This window comes from Symphalangus syndactylus, chromosome 17 (genome assembly GCF_028878055.3).
Source record: "Symphalangus syndactylus isolate Jambi chromosome 17, NHGRI_mSymSyn1-v2.1_pri, whole genome shotgun sequence".
Taxonomy (NCBI): domain Eukaryota; kingdom Metazoa; phylum Chordata; class Mammalia; order Primates; family Hylobatidae; genus Symphalangus; species Symphalangus syndactylus.
This window is the reverse complement of record NC_072439.2, coordinates 11,532,807-11,543,719: the sequence shown is the minus strand read 5'-3', so window position 1 is coordinate 11,543,719 and position 10,913 is coordinate 11,532,807. Positions and strand designations below refer to the sequence as shown.

The 10,913-nt window shown below is 60.1% G+C and overlaps 1 protein-coding gene across 3 annotated transcripts in view; it reads left to right on the top strand.

Moving 5' to 3' along the window:
- Positions 1-596: 596 nt before the first annotated feature.
- REXO1 (RNA exonuclease 1 homolog) overlaps positions 597-10,913 on the top strand; it is a 33,456-nt gene continuing 23,139 nt past the window's right edge. For 2 of the 3 annotated variants that reach the window (XM_055247250.2, XM_063620614.1), the window contains exon 1: positions 602-879. In XM_055247250.2, the coding sequence (XP_055103225.2) occupies positions 723-879 (157 nt within the window). In that variant the 5' untranslated portion in view covers positions 602-722. Of the gene's footprint in view, positions 880-10,913 lie in introns of all 3 variants that reach the window. The other variant, XM_055247251.2, reaches the window with a different exon arrangement.

Here is a 10,913-nt window from a genome sequence, read left to right as displayed (position 1 = left end):
TGTCTGTTAAAATGCACCATCTAGCCCCGTATACAGTAGGCGCTCAATATTTGTTGAACAAATGAGTGAACGTGGACCTGGTCATTAGACTGACTACCTCGGTTGGGGAGATTAAGGCGTTTCCTGAGAGCCAGCTGTATACCAGGGCGAGGAGATTATTTTAGAGTATGAACGGAGTAATTCACCCGTGGGTTTCACCTGGCCCAGGTTTAAGGCCACCTCCCCGCAGAACTCTCCTCGTCCAGCAGAGGGCGCTTTAAGGTGACATGCTAACGATGGAAATGATATGCAAATAAGTAATAGCGGGCCCCGCGGGGCTTTTTTGGTCAGGCGCGCCGTGGACAGCCCTGGCGCCGCAGGGGCCTGGGGCTCAAGATGGCGCCGCTACAGCCGCCGAAGGTCAGGCGGCGGCGCTGGCGAGGCTCCCGGAGACCGCAGGCAGGGCAGCCCCCGCCCTCCTTACTTCCTCCCGCGGCCGTCTGTCCCGGCCCAGGGGTCTGCCAACAGCCTCGGTCGCGCAGGAGCAGGCGTTTCTGAGCAGGCGCGCTGCGGGCAGCCCCTCCCGGGGTCCCTTGCGGCGGCGTCCCGAGGGCCTCCGGGGGCCTCGGAGCAAGATGGCGGCGGCGGGGTCCGTGAGGCGCGGGCGGCGGCGACCGCGGCGCCAGTGAGGGGGCCCTGGGGCCCGGGCGGCTCCGGGCCGGGGCCCCGCCGCGGGACGGACCATGCTACGCTCCACTGGCTTCTTCCGGGCCATTGACTGCCCCTATTGGTCTGAGGCGCCCGGGGGGCCCTGCCGGCGGCCCTACTGCCACTTCCGGCACCGCGGGGCCCGGGTCCCCGGCGCACCCGGTGACGGCGGAGAGGCGCCCCCCGCAGCAGGTAATGCCGCCCGCCTGCTTGCCTTGGGCTCGGCTCCCCTGCCCGGGTCTGGACCCCACCTCTGGTCCCGCTCGGGGTCCCCGTTCTCGGCCCAGCCCCCTCCCCACACGTTCGCGGGCGACGGTTTCCCCAGTCGGGACCGGGACCATCCACCCTGGGACCCGGTGCAAAGCACTAGATGTTCCTAAGCCTTTGTCTTCACGAGTGTGAAATGTCAACTAGGAGGACGCGTCCTGCCAGGGCTGTCTAGAGGGCGAAGTGCGAGCGCATGTTGAGTACCGGGCACCGGGCCTGACACGAGGGGGCTCGGGAGACGGGCGCGGCCGGCGCTAGGCAGGCCCTGGACTCCTGCCTCTGATTCGCGCCCGCCGCTTCCTCGACCCCATATGCTTGTGGCCGCCCTTGTTTATTTCCATGACGTTTCCTCCTGCCGCGCCTCTGGCAGCGGCCACCTCAGTCTCCAGTCGTTGAGTCAGGATGGTCGGAGGATCGTCTCCTGTGTTTGTCGAGCCCTGTGTCCAGCATGACTGGCAGGGAGGAAGTCAAAGCTTACTCGAGTGGGCTCTGAGGAATTCCATGCTTTTGGTCGGATAGAGGACGTTGGTGGACTCCACCTCAAGCGTCATGGTGGTTTTCATCGTCATGGCAGTGTTTCTTGGAGGAGATGTGGGATTTGGATTGGAGAAAAAGAGGGACATCGCAAGGAAAGTCATGGAGGGAGCGTTATCGAGTGTGATGTCATTCAGACTCCCCCGTTACCTGTGTCCTTTGATAGTGGCTCTCTGCTTCCCCCAGCCCCTGACTTCTTTCGTCCCAGATTTCCTCATTGGGCGTGAGTTTCAAGCATTGTTTTTACTTTAACCATGAAACAGTCTCAGCTCAGAACCTTTTCCTGCAAAAGAGAAACATCTTCTCTAGGCTTTAAGAATAGGCTTATTTTCCTGTTTTGCCAGAAAAGGTAGCATTTTTTTCTGATTTCCCTGATAAGTGTGCTTAGGACACCTGCACCTGTGGGCGGTTGTTTGCAGGTGGACAGATGCAAGCAATCATTTGTCAGCTCCCCACCGCCCAGCGGCTTTGCTATGCTTGAGGCGGGGAATTCAGGGCTGCTTACGATGCTGGCTGTGCTCTCAGGGACCTGCCGACAGCTGTGCCTACAGATCCCTTAGCATAGGTCGTGATGTCCTGGGAGCACGCAGCCGGCTTTGGCGGGGGCTGGGAGTTGGTGAAGAAGGCAGTGCGTGGGAGAGGCTTCTCGAAGGCTGTGACACCCGACTCACGATGCTCATTTTCACCGTATTTTTAGAGACAGGGTCTCACTCTGTAGTCCAGGGTGGAGTGCAGTGGTGCGATCGCAGCTCTTTGAGGCCTCGACCTCCTGGGCTCAAGGGATCCTCCTGCCTGAACCTCCTGAGTAGCTGGGACTATGGGCGGCGTGTGCCACCACGCCTGGCTAACTTGTATTTTTTTGTGGAGATAGGGTCTTGCTATGTTGTCCAGGCTTGTCTCAAACTCTTGGCCTCGAGCAGTCCTCCTGCTTCGGCCACCCAAAGTGCTGGGGTTACAGGTGTGAGCCACTGCACCCGGCGCAAGTCAGGCTTTTGATATCTGTCTGCATCCCAAATGGCCCATTTGTTGCCCAAAGGCTCATTTTTGAGGGTCCCTTTGGTGACGTAGTCTTCTGTCTGCCCCGCGTTCCTATGGGAAAAATGCAGCTGCCTGCCTCTTACCATGGTATGTCTGCATTTCCCTTTTGCTGGTGAGAATGAACTCCTTTTCCCATCTCTGGTGGGGTGGTAGGGCTTCTTGTTAACTGTCTGGTAGAAGACTGCCTCCCCCGCAGAAGGCAGGATCCATCTTCCTTGCCGTGAGCTTTCTCTGACCCTCTGTGTCCTCCTCTGTGACATGCTCATCAGGCTGCCCTCTGAGGACGGGGGAATGCACGTCCCATGTCCACCCCTCCAGATTTACACACGCCCAGTTTTCTATGGGGTTTGAAGAGGCTGGTGTGATCTAGCGTTTGCCATGTTCTCTCAAGGGGATTTCAGGGTGAACAGGGCAGCAGCCTCCAGAGAGGAGATAGACAGGAACGCTGGCCTCCCAGGATTGAGAGTGGACAGAGGTTCAGGTGAAAAGCCCTCAGCTAGCCCTGGAGCACCTGTGGGGCCATGCTGTGTGCTGGACACGCGCTGCATGGTGACCCTGTGAGCCATTTGCTGCCGGTGGGGAAACGGAGGCTTATCAAGGAACGTGTTTTGTCCATACTACCACCTGGCCAGGGCAGGTCTGGAGCCTCCAGGGCCTCTGGGAGAAGGAGAGGGTATCTGATGAGGGCACCAAGGCAGGCAGGGTTGGGAGGCTTGGCGGAGCTGCGACGGGAACAGGAAGATGGCTGGTGCTCCTGGGCCCTGGGTCACAGGCTCAGTGGGTCATTGGCGACCTCGAGCAGCATGGCTGAAGGACTCAGGTTTCCTTCTGGGCTCTTACCCCTGGACTTGCTCAGCCATTTTATTTAATTAATTAATTTTTGAGACAGGGTCTTACTTTGTCACCCAGGCTGGAGTGCAGTGGTGGGATCACAGCTCACTGCAGCCTCGACCTCCTGGGCTCAAGGGATCCACCTGGTTCAGCCTCCTGAGTAGCTGAGACCACAGGCATGTGACATCACACCTTGCTAATGTTTAAACTTTTTGCCGAGACGGGGTCTCACTTTGTTGCCCATGCTGGTCTTGAGCTCCTGGACTCGAGCGATTCTCTCTCCTCAGCCTCGCGAAGTGCTGGGATGACAGGCGGGAAGCACCGTGCTGGGCTGCTCAGCCATTTCAGAGCCGGCTGGACCTGCCCAGGGTGGCTTGGAGGGATGGTCCTGCAGCCCTTACAGTGGTCATCATGTAGCCCCGGGACGCAGGGACGTGCAGCCCTGGCCTAGAGGGGCATGTGCTATCCCAGCCTTGTGAGTTGGGAATGAGCATTACTCTCCCCCGAGTGGCCGCTCTCTGCTGCCTGGGCCTTGGCTGCAGCCTGGTGGTAGGTGAGGGGCCTCGGTTGTCTGTGTGGAGCAGGCAGGGCTAGATCCCACCTTCCTCCCATCTGACCTCAGAGCCCAGGCCCCTGCCCAATGCCCCACACTCCCTGCGGCATCTCAGGGCATCTGTGTCCTACTGAGAGGCAGGACGCTGTCTTCCAGGAGAGGGAACCCTTCCGGGGAGGATTGCAGGAAAGTCCAGGGCTCTCCAGAGGTGTAGTGGGCCCCAGCTCAGGGCTTCACGGCTCCGGCAGGAACGCGCTCCCAGATGATGCTTCTCCCGAGGGAGGCAGAGGCTGAGGGCACCACGTTGAGGGGATGCTGGTGCTGCGCCACAGGCTGACTCAAGCCTCAGCAGGACAGTCCCAGGCGTGGGGAAGGGGCCATCCTATACTGCAAGGTGAGCAGCAGACGTGTGTGTGGGGCGCACAGCTCCTGCCCTCGGGGATCCCGCAGTCGGGTTCAGGATCTGGCAGCCTGGTGCCAGTGGTTCTGGGTGGGGCCGTTGGCGGCGTCTCAGCTGGGGCTCCAGGCGACTCTCCAGAACTGCATCTGTAGAGGGCAGGGGTCCTGGGGTAGGTGCTCAGGGAGCAGCCCCAAGTACATGGGGAGCCCTGAAGTCCAGCCACCGTGTACCCAGTATCTCCTGAACCCACCCACCGTGTACCCAGTATCTCCTGAGCCTTCCAGCAGAGTCGGGTTAGGCAGGGGCCCTTCTCCTTCTGGCTCTTCAGATGCGGCCCCCCGCATGGGCTCTGGGCTCCCTACCTCTGGACTTGGCCACTACCACAGCAGTACTGGGCGGACTCTGCCTGTGACCCCCGAACAGCAGTAGCAGTGGCTCTTCCCAGTTTACAGATGAGGGAACTGAGGGCCAGCGCCGGGAAGCTGCTCACCTGTGTACGCGTGGCTGATGACTGGGGGTGCTGGGTTGGATGTGGGTGGGCCGGGGCCCTGCCTGCCTCCTCTGCCGTTTCTGCTGCCAGCCTCTGTGGGCTGGGCACAGAAGGGAACTTGAAACCTTCCAAGGATGGGCCTGAAGCAGGCCTGGCTCTCTGGTGATGGTGACAGCCTCTCCTCCCCCTGCTAGGCAGGTGAGCCCCAGGACCCTACTGATGTGTCAGGGCTTGCCGGCTCTCCTGGGAAACTCTGAGGCCCCGAGTCAGGCGAGAAGGGAGGAGGAGGCCAAGAATGGCGCCTCGCTGCAGAGGGCGGCTTGCCTTCATCTCTGGCCTCGCAGGAGGGTTGGGAGCTCTCGCTGGCTGCGTCCTGTGCTGCCTCCTTCTGGTGGATGGGAGACAGCCGGCTTTCCGTCGGGCAGTGAAGGCGCCGTCTGACCACCTGTGCCACCTTCAGAGGCCTGACAGTGTGTGCTCTCCTCGGTCCGACTTTTCATCCGCAGTGAGCCGCGTCCAGGAAGGAATGGACTCTAGGGGGGAAGCCCCGCAGCCAGCGATATTGTCTTTTGCTTCCCCAGGCCTGACCAGGGCGTATGAGGCCCTGGGGGTGATTTTACCAGTGGGTGGCAGGTGGGCAGTAGGGCCAGCGGGGCCGCCTGCCTGGCCTGGAGTGGCAGCTGTGGAGCTTGCTGGAGGGACGGTCGGTGCTAGGGACATTGGGGGCCAGATTTGTCTGGTGGGCCGTCCTTCGCATTGTAGGACGTTGAGCAGCATCTCTGGGCTTCCCCGACCCCAATGGTGACAACCAGCGGTGGTGCTGAGGCCATTTCTTTTTCAGCCCTCGCCGGGGAGCCTGCGAGTCCAGCTGTGGCTCTGGGCCCTGGGGAGCTGGGACCCTCCTGGCTAGGGGCTGAAGCTTTGCCCTGGCCTCGAGGAGGAGGAGCCCCCAGCCCACACTCCTACCACAGAGTGGGTGGCTCTGCTGCCCCGTGGCTGTTGATGTTCCTGTGTGGGGGGGTTAGAGGAAAGGGGCCTGGGGTTTCCAGAGCAGCCGCCTTCTTGCAGATGCCGGCAGGATTGCGCTGGCAGCTCTCCCCCAGGTGGATGGCGAGGGGAAAAGCGCCGGGTTCCCAGGGCCTGGGGGCCTGTCCGTGTTGCCACATTCTCTGGGCACTTTACTTTTGAAGGTACTGTTTTCTGGCGTGGGGAAATGTTTGTTTTAGAAACTTGGGAGAGTACGGAAGAGCCACAGGAGAAGTGTGGCTTCCTCTGCCGAGTCCGGCACCAGGCCGCTTGCCGGGCCCCCTCCAGACCCCACACCAGGGGCCCCGGGCTTGCTGTGCTTGAGCCATGGCTGGGACCCTGCCTCACAGATGAGGTTGGATTCTATTTCTTTGGGGGGGCTTTTCCCAAGGTTCTGAGGTCCTCACCTGACTTCCGGAGCTGCCTCCAGGCGTGGGCCGTGCCAGTCGAGGCTGGTTTTGGTATTCATGTTTTAGGATTCTTTGCTTAGGTCTTCAGTAGAGCAGTGACTGATCCCGACAGGGCAGTTCTGAACCCTGGGAATGTTAGGAGATGTCTGGAGATGTTTTGGTTGCCAGTTTGGGGGTGCAGACACAGAGAGGGCAGAGGCCAGGGATGCTGCTCAGCACCCTTCAGTGCCCGGGACAGCCCCACAGACAGAGATCTATCTAGCTTGGGGCAGTAGTCCCGAGGATGAGGATGCTGGTCTGGTGGCCCGGCCTGTTTTTGTGTTTTCTTTCTTTCTTTTTTTTCTTTTTTGCAACAGAATCTGGCTCTGTCGTCTAGGCTGTTGGAGTGCAGTGGCTCCACCTTAGCTCCCTGTAACCTCCGCCTCCTGGATTCAAGTGATTCTCCTGCCTCAGCATCCCAAGTAGCTGGGATTACAGGTGTCTGCTACCACACCTGGCTAATTTTTGTATTTTTAGTAGAGACTGGGTTTCACCATGTTGGCCAGGCTGGTCTCGAACTCCTGGCCTCAGGTGATCCACCGGCCTCAGCCTCCCAAAGTGCTGGGATTACAGGCGTGAGCCACTGTGCTGGACCTGTTTTTGTGTTTTCGAGAGGGATGGCTGAGCTGGCGGTCTGCCTGTAGGGAGAAGCAGAAGCCCTGAGAAGCACTGTCCCTGCCCCCAGAGCCTGAGATGGGAGAGGTGGAGCTCGCTGGGGCTGGGGTCAGCAGGGACAAACGTGCCTGCTGGGAGGGGTTCTGGGGACTCTTGCGGTGCCTGAGCCGCCCCCTGCTTTCCCCCCAGAGCCCTCTGCAGCTTTACCGTCTCCTCCAGGGACTGCAGACTTGAGGCTCAGGTGCCAGTGGCCGGCCCCTGTCCCTCCGGAGACCACAGCCCGGAATGAAGGCATCTTGCCTGGCTTTCTGTGGGGCAGAGCCCGCTAGGAAGGCCCCGGCCGCCTCCTGGTGGGCGGTACCCCCTTGAGCCTGCTGCCTCCCGAACCTCCCTCGGCCTCCGTGAGCTCTTCTGCACAATGGGGTTGTGGCCTCTGAGTGTGACGGGAAGCGTCGTGCGGGCTGTGCCGTAGCAGGCCTCACTTTGACTAGGAAACGCTGTCCTCCTCTGCCCTCCTCCCCACCCTCAGAATCCCTTCTGCAAAGCAGTCCCTAGAGAGGAGCAGGCAGGTTTCCGGGGAGCGCTGGCTGCGCAGGGCCGTGGCTTGTTCCTTACGCTGTGCACGCGGTGGGTAGATTCTGTTGGTGTGATCTGTTGCAGAACAAAAAGCACAAACCTGAAAAGGAAATAAACAGGGTAGAAGGAGACGCCCGGGTCCCAGGGAGCCAGGAGCCTGTCAGGGCAGTCCTGGGGGTCCCTGAGCCTCACGGGGGCCTCTCGCGTCACCATTCCTCTTCCTCCTCTAACAGCCGAGTCCTCTGGGACCCTTGGAGGAGCCGCATGTGCACTGGCTGTTTCGGGGCGGTCCCTTCCTTAGGCTCCAAGAGGTTTTTGGGAACGGCTGCCAGGACGGAGCGCCTCCCGTCCCATGACAGGCTGCATGCCTGGAGCCTGGGGTTCTGGGACCTGCCCCTGCTTCCGGCCTCAGGAAAGGAGTGGTTGGGGGAGGACTCGGGACGAGCTGTGGGCTGAGCCTGGACACACACACCACAGGACTTCAGTGTTCTCTGTAAAGCCAGCAGCTGGTCCTGGTGCTCTCCAAGGCCCTTTCTAGGTCCATCTGGACTCAGTGTCTGTGGGGCCAGGCTGAGGGGACTCGGGAAGCAGAAGCGGAGGGGGTGACGGGTGGGCCCGGGTCCAGGAAGGAGGGCAGCTGTCACTTGGAGTTGCGGGGAGTGGAGGGGTGACGTGGGGTGGGCCCGGGTGTCACTCAGAGTTCCGGGGGGGGGGTGGGGCGAGTGTTTCCAAGCACAGGATTACTGGGCTGGGTTTTGGAGGATGAATAGGAGTTTGCCTGTGGCTGGAAGTGGGGTTAAGGCTGTGGGCTCTGGGGATGGAGACAGCCCGCTGAAAACCTGGGATGTTCGCACGCTCTGGGCTTGGGGCTGCTTGGGAGCTTGCAGCCGACGGGGGCTCACTATTGATAATGCTCTCATCTGTGCCCAGGCTGGGAGTGCTCCTGTGGTTGGGCAGTCTGTGATTCTCAGCTTTCTGGAGTCTCTTCCTGTTCGCACAGAAACTCGTGTCTGGAGAGTCGATGTGCTGCAGGTGTGGAGGGGCCCGCGCCTCTGGCTCAGTGTTCCCTTCCCCTTCCCACTTTCCTTCCTTCCTTCCTTCCTCAGATCTCTGCAGACACCTGCCCTGGGCCAGCTCCATCAAGGCTGGGGTGCTCAGAGGACTGGCAGGGGGCAGGGGGCAGGGCCAGGAAGGTGGCAGAGAGCGTGTGCTTGGGGGTATGGGCCTGGCGTGCACTCCAGGTGTATCCCCGCCCTGTGGCTTCCCAGCCTGTCCATTTGTCTTGGCGACAGGTCCATCCCCACCCTGTTAACGGTCACGAGTCACAGTCCTTTTTTCTGAGGACTCCCTCCTCCTCTCACAGTGGCTCAGAGGCCCTCAGAGACCAAAAGGGAGCCAACACTGCCTCAGGAGCAGGCCCTAGGGAGACAGGATCTGGAAGCCATGGAAGTGGGCCTGGGCAGGCCGGAGTTGGCCACCGCCCCGTGCACCCCAGCCGAGGAGGTGGAGTGAGGTGAGGGCTCCACCATGCCTTCCACCTCTGTATCCCAGGCACCATGCCAGGCACTGCTGCTTCTGCAGGGAGGACTTTGGAGGGCTGCCTGGAGGAAGTGGACTTTGGGGGAGTGGACGAGACAGGGAGGGAGGGCCCTGCCCTTTGCGCTCTGCAGGCTGCATGCCCTCTCTGAGGTCCTGGGCAGGTCTTCAGAGAACATATGCTGGAGGAATGAATGATGGGGCTGGGGTTGGCCCACCTTGCCAACCAGCACCCCGTCCCCCCAGCACTTGCACACAGGTCACCAAGTAACAAAAACAGCTCGTGCTTGCGTCACCCTGGTGTGTGGGTTCCTTCTTAGGCGCCGAAGCACCCATCCTCGGAACAGCCTGTGAACCCCTGGCTGAGGGGCAGCGCCCCGCGGAGGTGCCCATTCCAACTTCTCTGTGAGCCCCTGGAAGAGGCTGCAGGGCTCCTGGATGCTTTTAGTCCTCTGTGCCCGACAGGGAGCACAGGAGCCCCGGAAACACCCACTAGGAAATGTGCTTTGGGGACAGAAAAGGCCCTGGGATGAGGAGGAGCTGCGAGCTGGACTCTTTTTTTGTTTGTTTTTTGAGACAGAGTCTCACTCTGTCGCCCTGGCTGGAGTGCAGTGGCGTGATCTCGGCTCACTGCAACCTCCACTGCTGGGTTCAAGTGATGTTCTTGCCTCAGCCTCCCGAGTAGCTGGGGTTACAGGAGCACGCCGCCATGCCTGGCTAATTTTTTGTATTTTAGTAGAGAAAAGAGTTTCACCGTGTTGCCCAGGCTGGTCTCGAACTCCTGAGCTCAGGCAGTCCGCCCGCCTCGGCTTTCCAAAGTGCTGGGATTACAGGCGTGAGCCACTGTGCCCAGCTGCTAATTTTTGTATTTTTAGTAGACACAGGGTTTCACCATGTTGCCCAGGCTGGTCTCGAACTCCTGGGCTCGAGATTCACCTGCCTTGGCCTCCCAAGTGCTGGCGTTACAGGGCGTGAGCTACCATGCCCGGCTGAGAGCTGGACTCTTAACTTGCTCTGTGTGGACCATGAAAGTGGCTCACAGCCAAGGTGCGCTCTTGGCAGGGATGGAGAGGCACAGGGGGAGAAGGCCCCGCTGGACCCTCCCCGCCGGTTCTTGTCCTTTGCCGTTTGTACCCTTCTGTTTCAGTTTTTTTTTTTTTTTTTTTTTGAAAAGGAGTCTCGCCCTGTCACCCAGGCTGGAGAGCAATGTCACGATCTCGGCTCACCGCAACCTCCGCCTCCCGGGTTCAAATGATTCCCCTGCCCCAGCCTCCCGAGTAGCTGGGATTACAGGCGTGAGCTACTGTGCCCAGGCATGGGATTACCTGGGATTACAGGCATGCGCCACCACACCTGGCTAATTTTGTATTTTTTTAAGTAGAGACAGGGTTTCTGCATGTTGCTCAGGCTGGTCTCGAACTCTCGACCTCAGGTGATCTGCCTGCCTCGACCTCCCAAAGTGCTGGGATTACAGGTGTGAGCCACAGCGCCCAGCTGGGGTTTTTTTTTTTTTTTTTTGAGATGGAGTTTCGTTCTTGTTGCCCAGGCTGGAGTGCGGTGGCGCCATCTCAGCTCACTGCAGACTCCGCCTTCCGGGTTCAAGCAATTCTCCTGCCTCAGCCTCCTGAGTAGCTGGGATTACAGGCATCCCCACACCCGGCTAATTTTTTGTAGTTTTAGTAGGGACGGGTTTCCCCATGTTGGCCAGGCTGGTCTCAAACTCCTCACCTCAGTTCATCCACCTGCCTCGGCCTCGGGCTCCGCCTCCCAAAGTGCTGGGATTACAGGTGTGAGCTATTGCGCCCAGCCTGTTTCTATATTGTTTTGGAAAGGCAGCGACCTCTGTCCTGGTTACCATCCCTGTGCCCTAGCCTCGAGCTGTAAGCCTTGGGACAGCAGCACGTCCAGTCA